The sequence below is a fragment of the Lates calcarifer genome, linkage group LG9 (assembly GCF_001640805.2).
Source record: "Lates calcarifer isolate ASB-BC8 linkage group LG9, TLL_Latcal_v3, whole genome shotgun sequence".
Taxonomy (NCBI): domain Eukaryota; kingdom Metazoa; phylum Chordata; class Actinopteri; family Centropomidae; genus Lates; species Lates calcarifer.
In genome coordinates this window covers 13,060,054-13,076,706 of record NC_066841.1, presented here as the reverse complement: position 1 = coordinate 13,076,706, position 16,653 = coordinate 13,060,054, and the positions used below count along the sequence as shown (strand labels likewise).

Below are 16,653 nucleotides of genomic sequence, written 5' to 3'. Positions count from 1 at the left end.
CGCAGCTCATGGGGCGGAAGTGTCGTCTCAAAGATACTTATACTAGAGCCGCTTCCCCGGCAGCTGAAATAGACCAATGCGTAGCGGGGGTGAACCTGCCGTGGCAGCGATGGGACGAGCACGGAGAAATGACAGCTTGTGCAGGAATTTAGGCTGAACCGCATCCCATCACACAGAGAGGGAACCGCAACTGTCGAGCTCGGTCGAACTATGTGACAGCTGGCATTTCTTCTTTCCCTCCCCTTCAGAGGCGTTTGGCTGTATATATTTTTCTTTTATTTATTTTTAAAATTTAAAAGCATGGATCCGGCGAAATGGGTGCTAAAGTTGACCCGGCGGTGTCCTCTGGATGTTGCGGCGCTGCTCCGTCTCCAACTCGACTAGATCTCAGCCGCTTGTGGAAATGCTCCTGCCTCTCTCTTGTGGGACGGTGAAATAATTTGCAGCTATACAAGTGGAGGTGGAAGGGGGGGAAGAGGAGAAATATAACGGGAGCGGACGTGGAGGAGATAAAGGAATTACCTCTCTGACCGAAGAACTGTGTGTGTGTGTGTGTGTGTGTGTGTGTGTGAGTGAGTGAGTGAGTGAGAGAGCCGCCGATCACTCTGAATCTCTCCAGGATCTCGCCCCTGCTGAAGACACCGGAGACTTTCCGGTGCACAATTTCATAGGTAGACTTCTTTTTTTTTGCATGTTGTTTTTGTCCGGTTATAAATAGACCACAATTCATGCAGCTGCACCGCATGAACCCTTAATCCGCACATGTTGTATTGACGTAAAAACCCGTTCTGAAATGGTAAATTACACTTTTTTTCATTCTGATGAACTGAGGCTATTGCGGATTAAATGGACACTAGACAGCTCTGCTCAGTGTGAGCTGCCATTTGTCGTTTATAACTGTCCGGCTTAACATTTTTTTTTCTGAGTATGATTTGTCAACAGCTGGATACTCTGACGCTTTAAACGTTAGATAACAGTGTAGAATTTGGCCTGTAACGAAATAAAAGAACCGCACAAAGGACAACACGACGCCAAAATGTAACATTAGTCGTTTTTGTTAATTATTTAGCCCATAATTAACTCGAACCTTTTACGCGCAGCTTTTCCACAGGATACATGTGGCCAGAAGTCATTTTTGCGTTAGAGCGCATTTCGGAGGCAGTGACTTGTGTCTTGACAGCATGAAAACATCAGTGCACGGATAAGGAAAAGTTATTGCACCTGCACTTGTTTGGTGAAGTTGCTCTTACAAACCGGAAAGCATGCGCTCTACACATGTGAAGATTTTCTAATCCGGTCTTTTTCTTCTTCTTTTTCCTTTCTGAAAGTGGGTTTGGATCAGAGATGCATGGCTTTTTTTTGAGAGACAGTCTGCTGTAAATAAGCAGTTTATATTCCGGTAAGCTATTTTTTTCTTTTTTGGGAGGGAGGGGGGGAGGAACATGATGAAGATCCAACTGTGGTGATTTTTTCCCCCTTTGCTATTTTCCATGCGTCTTTCTCATCCTCCAGACCTCTGGACGTTGTTGTGGATTGTGTTGCTGTTTAATGCAATGGGCTGTATCCAGAGTATCAGGTGTAAGCCTAAGAGTTTCCGAGACAGTATCATCGTCCTGGAGGTGAACACTTGCATCGATTCCAACCCCACCAGCATCGACGAGTCAAACAGCGTGGTCCTGCGCTACCGGACGCCTCACTTCCGAGCTCACGCCCAGGTCCTGGTGCCGCCAGTGGCCGGCCAGGAGACATGGACCATCGGCTGGATTCAAGCGTGTAATCACATGGAGTTCTACAATACGTATGGAAACAAAGGGATGTGAGTATCATGGGTTCCTTTTTTTAAAACTCTGTGTTGAAGCTTGGACGATCATCATTGTTAGGTGACCAGCATGTGTTTAGCTGCATATTTGGCTTAGACTCCCCAGGGATCCATAAGAAATATTCTGAAACAAACACAGACTTGTATGGTTGCAGTGCTGAACTCCCACACTGATCAATAAAGCCATTTGAGCTCTGTTAAGTTAAATTGCTGCCAATGACACAAAGTGATAAAATGCCATAAATAAATAAATTCTGACCATATGTCCAACACCCAAAGTTCCTTTACTGTCTCATATAACAAAAAGTGAGCCGCCAACTCTGCCGTTTGCCAAACTGTACCACCTTTTCAAAGCTTTTGCTTGAAAAATGACTTACACGATTAATCAATTATCAAAATAGTTGCACATCAATTTAATTCTGATCGACTAATCATTGAGATCCTACTTAACACTACCACCTGACACTGATTAAAACATAGATTAAGACACCTTTGGAAAAGTGCTTTAGCCAAAAAAAAGTATGGAGGACAAGTTTGAAAATTTTTGGCTGCCAAATGCTACCACAAATAAATTCCCAATATTAGGCTATGCAGATAAAAACATGTAACCAGTTTGGACATGAGGAAAAGAAACGCAGCTAAAGTAAACAAGGTACTTATTGCCAAACTCTAAAAGTGGACAAAGAAGAGTAATACGAGAGTCACTAGCAGGGAACCTTGACGTCAGTGCGATTTCATGGGCTGGGTTGTGAGAGTGTTGGAGTTCCTGTTTCTGTATTATACATAAAGCTAAAATTACTCCACTAAAGTGGAAATATTCCATAGCAGTGAAACTTGTCGACGGTTGCATCTGGGCTGTTCCTCAAAATATCACAAATTAAACATCTGTTTTCAGGGTGATAACATTTAAACAAAAGGAAGATAAATGGAGGTGTTTGTAAGTGCACTTTAATTCAATCAGTAGCTCTGCAGTATGTGGGCTTGTGGCTGCATACCTGCAGGCTACAAAGTACTTCAAAATCTGACAGATATGGGAGTAGGGCTCTGTGATGGAAAAATAATTGCTATGACCTGCCAGATGCCCCCATTTGTCAATACAGTTATTTTGCACCAGTTGGTATTAACAAGACAAACACCACACTACATAAAAGCAGCTGTAAAATATGCAGAGTGATTGTTAACAGGTCTCTTTTGCATTCTCTGTCCCTTTTTCTCTCCTGTCTCTCAGTGTGTGTGTGTCGGTAAATGTTATACTAGTAGTGCTCATCTTTTATCCCACAGTGGGCAACCACAAGCGGACATGCACCCAGAATATGCTTTATCTGTAGACATTGCAGAAGAGGATGTCTGACTGCTGCACGTCTAAGATTAGAGAGCCAGTCACCTCCCCAGCACCCCCACCCCATTACAGCCCCACACATGTGTCTGTGTGTTGTTGTGAGGGCTGGTGAGAATGTGAGAAAGCCCCCAAGTACTCTGTCAGTTCAGTCTGATCAGTGCCTTATGCTGTCTTTTTTAGTTAATGACTGTTTCCATGTAGAGAAACATAATACACCTCCAAATATGTCCAATCTTGAAACACAGTAGAATAGCTCCCCATTTTGAATCCCAGAACATAAAATTAGAGACAGTCGCTAATTCCCAGTGTACTGTACCTGACTTGGTTGACACTAGAATATTGGAAAGATAGTCAATATTATGCATTCATTCCAATTTGATAAAGTTTTACTTTCATTTTTGATTAGTCTACTGATCATTTTCTCAATCAGTTAGCTGATTTGTCAAAGAAATGTCCTCCAGCAGTTTTGCCGAGTTCATGGTACTAGTTTACTGCTAGTTTACTATGATATAAAACAGAGTAAGAAAGAAAGCTGGAAACAGCAAATAGTTGATAACCCTAATTTTCTGTTGATCAACTAATCTATTAATCGAATTGAAAGGGATTCAAAGATCAAACTAGCAATGCAAAATAACACAAACCCGTCACTTTAAAGTCTTAAATTCTGAAATTACAAACGCAGTTATAAAGGTAGGCTGTATTAGGTTAAATGCCACCTAGCAGCATTTGTCAGCTATTAAAGAGCATTGGTAAACAACAGTTTCACATGTGGTAATGTGCATTAAAGCAAAATGAAACTACTACTACAGCTCTACAGACAGAAAATGCCCACATTACAGCAAACAAACCAAAATGAAGAAACATTCTCAAAAACCATGCCAGTGTATGGTTAACACAGACAATCCTCAGTGACAAAGAAGATACTGATCCCAATTTGGAACTAACCAACATGGGTGTAACAGATACAGTATATATATAGTACTTTGCTGTATATAGGGGTGTTGGAATGCACCCACCCACCTTTGCAGTAGTGTTTGCAAAGTCAAATCCCTTCTTTGTGCAGCGTTTACATTATTTTGTCCTCCCTGTAGCTCATGTGTTCAAAACTGTATGTTATGATATTCCATTATTAAAGTCATAAGACTTTTCTTCTTTTCCAGTGAAGGCACATAATGACAGAACTTCACCAGCATACCTATTCTTGATATTCATTTTTGAAGTCGCACTTAGGATGCAAGAGACGAGGTTGCAGCTCTCACTGCTGATACTCTCATACTAAGTAGTTTCTTTGATGGTAATAAAATGTCAGTGTGCCGTAATTAGACAGAACAGCCGAGGATGGTAATGTGGCTGGCTCTGGATGATGTGCTCTGGATTCTGGACACATTCACCGTCTCTCCTCATGTTCTCTAGAGCAGCTTTACTGAGATACAGTTTTGTGAGTTTGGACAGTTTGTGTGTATTTATGAACGGGCACGCACATATGCTTATACACATCCTGCTGTGTTGCCCTAAAACTGTATTCCTGCAAACTTGATCCAGTCTTCACCATCATCAAAGAAAGCACCTCAAGTTTTTACAATGTCTTATCAACAGAATTTTTTTCTCCAAACCGTTTGCGCTTAACATGCAAATGAATGTGGCAGCAAAGCTGCAGAAACAGGAAATTAGCTGTTTCTCCACACTGCTTTTGCTCAGTCATGATCAAACTTTCTCAGTAGACACAATTTCTCAATGAGGCTGTTTGGAAATGTCTAATAACCCTAGTGTTGTCAACAGGCCTGAGGCTTTTACATTCTAAATATCACAGATTGTCAGATTATCTCAGGTTCAACAGCAACAGTCATGTCTCATGTCAAATATGATGATTTGTTCTGATTCTGCTCTTTAATGTTTTAATGTTATTTAACTCTGCATATGTTTTCTCACAGCTGAACTGTCAGCATATAAGTTGATTTGGTCATGTTTGCATTTGTACTACAAGAGGCAAGAGCTAGATGTTTTCGGCCATTTATCTATTACTTCACCTTACTTTTACTGTTTCAACTGTTTATCAGTTACTTTAAAAAGCATCCATTACCTTTAGCTAATTCACCATCTGTCATTTGTGTATGTGTTAGTTTTAGCTAACTATTTAAACTGTTTTAGATAACAATTAGAACTCTTTCAGTTATTTCTAGCTATTTCTTTAACCATTTATCCATTACTTTTATGAGTAGTTAACTGCCTTGGCGAATCCGCTTGATTGCTAACTGGCCTCATGCACTCTCAATTGCACGCCTCTGTTCTGGTTTAACACCTGACTCAGTTGGCAGATATATACTTTTAATCAAACTATAATTTATTAGTTGAACTACTCCACAATCCATTCAAGAACCCCACTGGCAACTGCAGAAGTACCCCCTGGGGTACAAGTGCCCCTGGTTGAGATTAACTGTACTAGAGTGTATGCAGCATTTACAATAACTGACACGCTCAGGAGTCACAATGCAAGACAGTGTGAGTAGTTTTTTTTTTTTTTTTTTTTTTTTAAAAGAAGTGAGTGAAACGTTTTTAACATCCCTGCGGTTCTGTCACAGACACTCATGCTGCATACTGCCGACCATTTGGCTGTGACAAAGTAGGCAAGTGAAGACACAAACAGGAAGTGAGCCCTATCTCTGCAATGCTTTCCCCAGTCATGATCAAAGTTCCTCAGTGTACCTGTGTGCAGTCTACTCTGCTTGATGTGCTTTCGCTTGGCACCTCTGCCATTAACACTTGCTGCTATATTCTTGCTCTTGATGTGTATTATATAATGCTTTTTTTTTTTTACCATGACAGTTTCACAGCAATTCAGTTTGCCTGTCAAACAAACTGACACTTGTCAAACAAAGGAAGTTAAAACAAACTTAAGATGGCAAGTACTATCTGACAGAGGAAAATAATTACATGTTAATGACTAAGTATGATGTGCTTGTATAATCCGTATTGTCTGTACAGTTAAAAGCTGGATATTAATATCAAGTCATACTCTCATAAATTATAATATAGAAGTTTCCCAGACAACTGGGTGCAGATATTCAATGTTGAGATATCTGGGGTGTTAGAGTTATCTGAGTTTATGCCACTGACACGATGGATTGCTGCAAATTGTTTTGGAGGCATCAGTTCAGAGGATTAAGTGATATTTTTTCAGAACAGAAACACACATATGCACACGCATGCACACTTACGCATTCACACATGCATACAAAGACCAGCTAACATCATGCCTTACATGCTAATCTCAGCTCCTGGGTGAATATATAAATCAGAATGTGAGGCCAAGCAGGCACTAAGTCATGTGGCTGTGATCACACTGTTATCTCCTCTGTTCTGGTGGTCCTCAGCTTCAGGGAATGAGAGGCTGTTGTGCTGCTGGATAGACAGTGATATCAAGAGGGCGATTACTGAGATGCAAATGCTCAGCTATTTATACAGAAGGGATTAGACAGGAGTGCGTTTTACATGAGGAAGCCTTTGGTTTGGTTTACTTTGTAGGAGCTAAACTTTCAGGATAATTCCAGTTTATCACAAGTTGGGTCTTATTTTGTAGATTTTCCATTATTTCTGTCATTAAGAGGAATGTTGATATCCCTACAAAGAAGTTGTTCGCTTGTAATCCATAGAAATGATGACCAAAACTGCGATCAAAAGATCCAGCTGTGATAACTTCCAGTTATCCTTTAATGTCATTAACCACGCTATGAGCTCCATTTCTGATGATTCTTTTCAACTTCCAGGTCAAGTTGGGAGCTCCCCGATCTGCGTGATGGAAAGATCCAGGCCATCAGTGACTCGGATGGTGTCAACTACCCATGGTACGGCAACACCACGGAGACCTGCACCGTGGTAGGCCCCACCAAGAAGGACAGCAAGTTCACCGTTAGCATGAATGACAATTTCTACCCCAGCGTGACCTGGGGCGTGCCGGTCAGCGACAGCAATGTGCCTCAGCTTAGCAGCATCCACCGCGACCAGAGCTTTACGACCTGGCTAGTGGCCATCAACCAGGCCACCTCAGAGACCCTTGTCCTGCAGACAATCCGCTGGAGGATGCGGCTTCACATCAGAGTGGACCCGGACCAGCCTCTGGGTCAAAGGGCCGTTTTGAATGAGCCCGTGGCCCAGGAACAGCCCCAGATCCTGGGCAAGAATGAGCCCATCCCCCCCAATGCCATGGTCAAGCCCAACGCCAATGACGCCCAGGTGCTGATGTGGCGGCCAAAGAATGGTGACCCCGTTGTGGTCATCCCACCCAAATACTGACCTGTTTCACTGACCAGACTCGCCTTGGATACTTCAACAGTATCATTCTCTATTTGTTCTCTTCCCTTCGTTCCTGCTCTTCACCAGCTCTCACTGCTTTAACCCTTTTTTGACATAAATTTTCTTATGTTTTTTTTTTTTGCCTCTTTACTCTTCTCTCTTATGTTTTAACACAACCGACGGAGAGGAAAATAGGCAGACACAAATTAAACCAGCTCTGAGAAAAAGACCAGCTGTTGCTATGAGGGTGGGGGCTAGTTGAACATAATTTTAAAACTGGAGTGAACAAACTGCAACCATTCTACCTTCATACTGGGTCGGGTCTCACTGTGCTAAATGAAGTCACTGCAAAAATGAAAAACAAGGGTATTTCTTTGGGGGTTTTTTTAAGTTGGAATTTTATATTTTGGCTGTTTCGGGCCGAGTAATACGAGGTTTGTGATTGGTGGAGTTAAGAGTATTTACATGACCATGTCTGCGCACATGCTACATGCACAAGCGTTGTGTTCAAATACCAGTTGTGTTTTTATTTATGGGTTGGAAGAGAGTGCATTTAATTGTGTTTGTTTGTTGCTGTTGTTGTTGCTGTCATGTGCTTCACATGGCAGATTTGCATTGGGTGATATACTAGATTTTTAGTACTTTTTAAAAAACATGCAAGACATTCAATCCATGCTGCCTTACGTTTACATCGCTTTCCACTTCAAACTTTTTAGCCTTAAACAAAGTGCAATGCAGTATTTTTGCTCATTTGTCTCATCTCGTCCAAAAACTGTTGGTGCTGGCATGTGTGGGTTTAGGACAGGAGGAGCAACACCACAGAAGAAGAAGAGCCGGGTCTAAAATTTAGGCTTTTTTTATGTTCAGTTGCATTTACTTGACAAATGTATTGTCTAACAAGTACAACCAGCATTTATGTCTAGACACAGTTATACAAGATGAACTAGTTGTGCATTTATGCAACAGAAGAGATGCTCTGTGCAGATGGACATACAGAGAACATCAGTAAAGCCAACCCACGTCAATAGCACTCAGCACATTAAACTATACGTGCAATAACAACTTGAGCAAAAGGTACTTGAAAGCACTTCTCAGTTAACCTCATTTCATTCACTTTATTCTATTTAGAGGCAGCCGTAGCATTCTACATCAGAAAACATGTTTTCCTTTCTCTGTATCACTCCATCTCAGGGCACCTTTTCACTTCCTTCCCTTCTCTTTTATTCTATCCATCCCATCTTGCCACAGCAACTAAGTGTTGCTCACATCGAGCAATTAATACTTTTATTAATAAGCAGTCACAGACAGGGGAAATAACTTTTAATAACTGGAGTATAAAAACAGCAGGATCTCTGCTGCTCGCAATCTTTTGTCATCCGCTCGTCTTGACAATCATACACACTGTATTTATTATTGTTGCCTTCCTTTAAACCATCCCCTTTCTTCCTATAATATTAAAATCAAAACATGCCTGTGTCTCATGTTAACTGATAGCATTTGCTACTTTTCTGTCCCTTTCCCTCAGTCGTCTGTAATCTTCATCTACGCCAGTATTCCCCCTCCCACTCCTCCTTTCCTCTCGCTCTTTATCTGTTGTCGAGGCTGAAAAGCAGAGCAGGAGGCATGCAAGTTTGATCCCAACTGCTCGGTTGGCATATAGATGACCCACTTCTCTGCTTTGCCAGTTGTAGCTCTTGCTGCAGAAATGTGGGGCTTGTCTCCCTTTATTTCACCGCCAGCAAATGTGAGACACACACACACATAAACAAACAGCTCTGGTCAGCTAAATACCAACATTAAATGAAATAATGCTAATTTAAATGTTAATCTTTGAGCGTGGCTTCAACTGCAAAACTCTGCCTTTTCATTAATGTGGTAATGAGCTCTGTAAGAGTTTGTTCTGTTAAAGGCCAGTTTTTTTTTGTTGTTTTTTTCACTTCCAAACATTTTTGCAAGTTCACTGTGCTCACCAAGTCCCGGTGTTTTGGCTCCAACCAGAAAAATAATTTGCATGCAAGTCTGATCTGCTCATGTATTTCACAAAGATTTGTAAGCTGCTACAGTTTCAGTGTATCAGCATCCTCTTACTTCTTACTGAGCAAAGCCTTCAGCCTTCAGGCTTGGTTCAGGCCACATTTCTTTTCTTTTCTTCTTTTTTGGGATACTCTGTTCATTCTACCATTACAAAACAGAATTACTGTGTGACTTAACTCAGTAGCACCTAGAACTGGCTGATAGTTCTACTAAAACCTTAAAGGAATAGTTCAACATTTTTAGAAAACATGCTTACTTGCTTTGTTGCTAAGGTTTGGAAGATTGATACCGCTCTCACATCTATCCTATCAAAACTGAAACACCCAAAATATTTAAATATTTATTTAACCATGAGTCAAATACTTCTCAATGTCAATGCTAGCTCAGTAGAATGACAACCTTATACTCCCGTCTTTGGAGAATTAACTAGCTAAAGGCTCCATTTAGAGCAATGTAGTACAAGTCAAATACTATATAGCTGAACCAGTGCTCAAAGATCAACTCTCTTCATACCATATTTTAATTACACTCTAAGCCCATACATGGCTACACCAGATACTGCTGCTCAGCTTGGCTCATGTGTAACCTCTGCTAAGGGCTGAGTCACAGGGCATCGCGGTGATGGGAGAAGGAGAAGAGAAGAGGCTAGCTGGGGGACTTGCTGTCATAATTAGATCCGTGGTGACACACTTACATGCCCTAGATGAACGGAACCGCGCCGAGTCGCGCAGCGCAACACGAGTGGCTAGCTGGAGTCATGGGTGAGGCTTAAGTGAGGTCAAATAGCAAAGGTCAGGGGCAGCCTGTCTGTGCAAGAAGGGCTGTCACGCTTCAAAAACTGAACTATAGACAGTCCAGTGGCTGTGGGGTGAGGTGGGGGGATGAGTATGAAGGGGACAACAAATTGAATCCACTTAGAACACTGGCTCATGCTATGAACTCGGTGACCTTTCACCTAACATCGCATGGTGTCATTTTTGTATCGCGGACCGCCTCGTAATGTCTTGCGATGACCTATGGTTACGGCGGATTGTATTCAAGCTGGACTACATGTAATTTAATTAAACCTTGACACGCATTGGTTCGCACACGTGTGTGTGTGTGCGTGTGTGTGTTAAATGCCATTGCAAGGATTTAGGGAGGATGAGGAGTTTCACTGCTGTTGTTGAGTCATTCTCTCACTCTCTCTCTCACACACACACACACAAACACACAGTGCACAGAAGGTTATGTCCTTGTCATAAAACAGGGACAGAGCTTGCCCTTAAAAACATACACTCACTCACACACTCACACACACACACACACCCTGAGGGGAAAGGAGCAGGCCTGGCGTGGTATCTGATTGTCACAGCAGTGTCACATTGGCAGTGTGAACTCATTTATCAGCTCTGCACGTGGACTGTCTGAATACATGCACATGCTACAAAGCCATATGCAAAAACACACCTGTCTACTAATAAACAGGCAATGGTATATGTATCTCTTTTGTTGATAAACTAGAGTGAGGACATTTTTTATGTGAAAAAGAAATGGAAGTACAGAGGCCACTGAGTGGGTGCCTGTTAAACTAACAACAAAAGGGCACTAATTGTCTTCTCTGTGTGTGTGTCTGAATCTGTTGACTTTGTGTTAATGATGTGTATTTTACATTAACACCACAGAAAGACTTCATACATGCTTTATGTGCTTCCTAATCTAAGCCACAGAAAAACAAAATCGCACATTGTTTGTTTGGTGTATGGAAGGCAAAAAGTGCCAAAATTGGATAAAGCCAAAACTATGCAGTATAATATAGTTAGTAACTTGTGAATTTAAAAACCTCTTGGCACTTAATAATAGGCCTATTTTCAGTTGTTTTTGATCATTAAATGCATTTAGCGTATTTGTATTTCCAGAGAAACATCACAAATGCAAAATGTAGCCATGTGGGACATTGTTTGTTGTAGCGTTTTCTGCTTGTACAGCTGTGCCAAGTGATCAAAAGCCTCCTCTCCTAAACCCACGCCATTACAGTTCTTCTGAGGGCTGCTACGTTTGATTCAGCTCTTTATGTAGTTATTTAAACCCCTGTGAGACATCCCTTTATTTAAACCAATATATCATCCCAAGTTCACACTCAGGATCACCTGCCTTCATTTCCTCCCCATGAGAAAGAAAAATTGGTGTTCCACAAGTCACTTCATCTCGCTCTTCTCCTTATTTCAGAAATTAAATGACATAAATCCATTGTAGTACATGTAGTACATAAGATACTATGAACAACTATGTGTGTTTCTCATTTTGTTTGGTTTGTTTTCTGGAAATACAGCACTGAAATAGTTAATGCAATATGTGTTCTTTTGTTCAGCTTTGACTTTTACACCAATACTTGAAAATGGGTCAGTTCTGGCAAATATTTAAAACTGTGAAAATGCACAACACTGGGGAAACAATCCCAGAAAAAATATATATAAAAAAGGTCTTTTTCATGAATAAATAAAATGTACAAATGTTACCTGTTGCCTTTCCTCTCCTTTGCAGTTTAAATGTGGAGATATACTTTTCAGCTTGCTTTTAAGGTCTTGCTTACTAACTATTATTATTATTATTATTATTATTATTATTATCATTATCATTAACTATTGTAGCCAATTTATTTTAAAATTTTTTCTGGTCCGAGTTGTGTACCCAAACTGAAACCAAAAATGATTCCTTCAGCTGTCTGGTTGACACATGGTCTTACATTTCCTTCCTTAATTTATGTACCTATTTGTTTCTGCTACACAAGTGTACAGTTTTCTCTCCGGCTCTATGTTCATTGACTCTGCACAAATCATAGGGACCGGATACCATCTGAGTCTGGACAAAGAACCACACTCGTAAGTGCTGAATTGAAAAACCTTGAAAGCCTGAATGCATATGAAGATCCCCGAGGCTACACGTACACCGCTGAGCACATGATGTACTGTATGCCTCAGTCAGTCAAGAGGTTTCTATAGCATCAAAAGGGATGTTACTGCTCTACATATGCCTGTTTTTGCTGATGGTGATGATTTAATCAATAAAAGAGGATAAAGTAAAGAAAGGATGTGTGGTGGAGTGAAAGAATTGGAAAAAATCAAGAGAAATGGTATAAAAAGAAACAGGCAAAGGGAATACAATAGAGAAATAGGGATTTTCAGCACAGGGGATAAAATAAAATTTAAATTTAAAATAAACTATATTGCCCATGGTCATTCTAATGAGGGAACATGTCAGTAGGACAACAATGAAGGTGCATTATATGGCACAAATGTAGATATCAGGCTTTGGCTACATAGGCAGTACTTGTTATTAGAATCAATGCATTGTTGGTTTTGGTCTATCCCCAGCCTTAACCTTTCTTTTCAGATATTCTTAAGTTGAAATTGACAGTTAATATGTTTAGAACTTATGTACGGCTTCATAAAAGGGGATGATAGGGTTATCAGAGAAATTAAATGGCTTGAATTCTGAGCAGCAGGGCAACATAAGATTAGGCACAAGGAGCAATAACTAAATCTAAGTGGCTTCAGAAACTCTTTGCATCCCGCCAAAGACACAATCATCGAGTCAAATGAATCAAAATTTATGCGTCTGTATCAAGTAATTGAAATGCAAGAATGGTACACAGGTTTGCTGAACAGCAATGATAGCAGAGGAGTGCGCCCCCCCCCCCCCTCTTCTGCACTGCACATCCATTTCGCCTCTCTGAGGACTTCTCAGAGGATTGTAAAAGGCTCCACTGGGTTCCTTAAGTTTTCTGTTCATCACTTGCTATGTAATATAACCACATTAAGCACGTAGGTTAAGGGCTTAAAATTAATCTCTAGTCTACAGCATAATCCAGGGAGCTGACAGTTTCCCCCTCAGTTTCGGCTCAGAGAATTGCTAAAGATATGATGGAGGACATTGACTCACAAATTTTAAGACAAGCTTGGGATTTAGCCACCGGTGGCTCTAATGAGAATTGGGAAAACAGTGAAGTAGAGGGGATAGGGAGGCTGATTTAAAGTAACACTACACTTTGTCTTAATGGCTGATTTGCTCAAAAGAGTCCAGCAGCTTATATATGTCTAGGAGCTGGATTCAGTTCCAGACCTGCAGCCTCTACTGTCTATGCTATCCTTGTCACATTCCTGAGCCGCACATTCACAGCTATATTTACAAGGCTCAGAGTCTGCGAGTGTGTTGCCGTGTTTCCCTGCATACATCCACCTGTCCCTATTTGTAATACTAAATAATCACTGCACCACTGTATCTTTGGCACCAGACGTTACTATTAGTACTCTCATGGTGCCACTGTTAGAGTTGAAATAGCCCTCTACCAGTCTTTGCAACGCAAGTCCTCCAACCTAAACAACCACATAGGTTGCTTGTCCCTATCCTTGGATATGAACTGTAGGAGCAGACAGACAACAGGCATACCAGACAATACTATGGCTTATTAGCCACTGATCCACATAAATCTGCTAGCCTGTCTATTCTGGTTCAATAAGACTTTCATCTTGACCAGGACTGGCTTCGATGTAACCTTGTAAACTGGCGAAGGAGTCAGTTTACACTTTATATCACTATCTCACATCTTTGATTTTCAAAGTTCTAGAACTTGCTAATATGGACATTTACAGAAAACATGATTTAGATTTCCTTTTCTCAGTTACCATTTTCACTGCAGTGTGGATAAAGTGGAGGAAGGAGTGCTTTCTGAAGGCACTGTGTTGTTTATGTGTCGGTTATGAAATGATTATGAGGCCACCAGCTACACAGTCTTTGGATCCCTGTGCCTTCGAGGATGTAATATCCTGTCCTGCCTGTCGGATTCTCGGTCAGCACAAATGGGACAAATTAATGGAGGAAGGAACAACAAACAGATTTCTATTACATGACATATTTCCCCTTGGTCACAAGATTTGAGATCCCTGTTGATAGCACACTTCACCACATTAAAGTTAGGACTTTTCAACAGCCAAAATATGAAGGTATGATGGAAAACCAGGAGTGATTATTATTATTTTCACACCTTTTCAGTACTTATCAGCTGTATATAGCAAGAGTTTCTAATGGTGTAATTGATTAAGGCAACCTGGACCTGAATAAGTGAGCTTACTGTGGCTAGTATTACTGACTGTAAAATCTCAACCTGCAATCAAATACAGAAATTTTCTTACTAATATTACAGCAGGTAAGAGAACATATGTAAGATGATGATGAAACTACACTTTGCTGTACCCTCTAGGGCCTTTTTGAGGAAACTGAATGCAATGCTTTTCACGACTTTTCAAAGCTGCAGACAATATTGTGTAACTTATTTAAAGGTATTATTGCAGCAAAGTAGATAAATCATTGTTACACTTCAGCCAGGCACTCACTTTGCAACCGCTTCAGTTATATAAGAGATTGATTAAACAACATGTCCATCAGTGCCACATCTGGACCATTCAGACTGAGCCTTGGCTAAGGACAATAAATGCTCACTCTACAGTATAATGCAATTTTCCATTTAAATTAATGACAGCCATTAAACACTGAACATCCCACAAGCTGGGACAGGGGTACTTATGGGCAACCTTTAATTGCCATCAGTGTAATTACAGCATGTGATATTGCTGGATCCCACACCTCCCACATTCTGCCAAAGGCTTTTGTAATAAACCCCAAGCATCACAAGCAGCTCCTGAGGGAAAGCATCTAGAGCCTTTACACAGTTATAAGCTGAGCTACTTTATGAGACATTAAACTGAACACCTTCATTTCTGTGAATATTAATGGCTTCACTAACATGAATAAAACATAAGATTTTAGCCACCCTTTGTTTCATAATTTCTCTCCCATCAAACATGTACAACTTAAAGAAGCTTACAAAAGGTTAAGAAAATTCAGTGGGATGAGGGGCAAGTCTAATATAAGGTAGAAAAAAGGGGGTCGAGAAACATTTTTAGAATAAGTGCCGGATCATTTTACAAAAGCCACGTCCATAATTCTTTACACCGACTGTGTTGGTGCGCTATTACCAACCTCCCGCAGCGTTGTCCCAGGCTGGCTGCTGATGTGCAGCCCAGGTGGTGATATACACTTTGTTCATGTGTCCCGGCTGACTAACCCTCCTCCCTCACCATAGTCTGTTACATGTTTTTTTTAAGCAACAAGAATTTTCAAAAACAGCCAAACATTTCATCATGAGTGACAGCAGTAAAGACAACGTGTGAAAAATTCTTTGACGCCAGCTTGCTTACATTGAATTAATGGCTGTGGACTGTCATGTCTTGTCATTCCCCACCACTGCGTCATGTGTAGCACCTCCATATATCAACAAGCTCTAACAAAAATGCTATCTAGTCAGTCTAGTTAAGGGTTGTAACTAATGGCTTTATCAATTGTTAATACACTTAGTACTGCTTTGTAGCTCAGTGAGAAGCTATCAGCTAACTTTTACTTCTTATTAATGCAGAATTTAAATATAAATAATATTTACACTTATCCAGCAGCTAACAAATGAATTTGTCAATCCTAATCCCTTTTGTGTGACAAACATGACAATGTCTAAAAAGGTAAAAGCTCATACAGTTTGTGATGAATCATTTTAGGGGCAGATATAGATTTAGTTAATTTATTGTACCCCAAATTTGGCCAGGACAACATATCTGCTGATAGCAGCAGTGTTTAGTATGCATTCAAATTCAAGATGCTTGCTTGGTGAAAAGAGGAAAGTCCTAGATTCAGCAAATAAGAGAATTAACTTTAGTTAAGTGTTGACTGAGATTCAAGAGCTCAGAATGAAATACTCTGAAATAATGAGCTAACCATGTCTTCTGCTGCAAAACAGACAGAGAAAAATCCCTGCAATCAAATTATACTTCAAGAGGCTGGATTAGCTAGAACAACGCAGTTACTCTTGGGATCAGTTCTAACAAAGCAGATGAAGCCTGGGCGACGACTGGGAGCGAAGCATCAGCTCAAACTGGATTCCAGTGCTGTAGCAGAAAATGCTCACCTGAGTGGGGAATTCAGAGGTGATGCTTGGAAGCCAGCTGTGGCTCAGGTCTTACATTTAAAAAGAAAAAAAGAGCTTCTGTGGCTAAGGCAAGGGGCTAACCTCAAGTGCACTTCAGTGTAAACAAATGAGGACTTCTCACATCAGTGGTGCAAGCAGCTTGAAAAAATAATAAAA

At 40.7% G+C, this 16,653-nt stretch overlaps 1 protein-coding gene across 3 annotated transcripts; it reads left to right on the top strand.

Annotated features, from left to right (window-relative positions):
- Window positions 1–70: 70 nt before the first annotated feature.
- Window positions 71–11,979, top strand: fam78ab (family with sequence similarity 78 member Ab). Of its 3 annotated transcripts, XM_018662344.2 has the most exons (4): window positions 71–671; window positions 1,329–1,399; window positions 1,513–1,816; window positions 6,923–11,979. In XM_018662344.2, the coding sequence occupies exons 3-4, from the start codon at window positions 1,554–1,556 to the stop codon at window positions 7,446–7,448; spliced, it is 789 nt and encodes a 262-aa protein (XP_018517860.1). In that variant the 5' UTR covers window positions 71–671; window positions 1,329–1,399; window positions 1,513–1,553; the 3' UTR covers window positions 7,449–11,979. The 3 variants fall into 3 exon arrangements, with proteins under 3 accessions (XP_018517860.1, XP_018517861.1, XP_018517859.1); XM_018662345.2 differs by having other exon boundaries at window positions 71–1,399; XM_018662343.2 differs by lacking the exons at window positions 71–671; window positions 1,329–1,399 and having other exon boundaries at window positions 1,411–1,816.
- Window positions 11,980–16,653: the final 4,674 nt, after the last annotated feature.

What these genes read in the sequence shown, in the direction of transcription:
- fam78ab (XM_018662343.2), top strand. Translation starts at nt 1,491, where the DNA reads ATGCGTCTTTCTCATCCTCCAGACCTCTGGACGTTGTTGTGGATTGTG. An exon ending in ACGTATGGAAACAAAGGGAT is followed by an intron (nt 1,817 to 6,922) that starts GTGAGTATCATG and finishes TTCAACTTCCAG; the next exon opens with GTCAAGTTGGGAGCTCCCCG.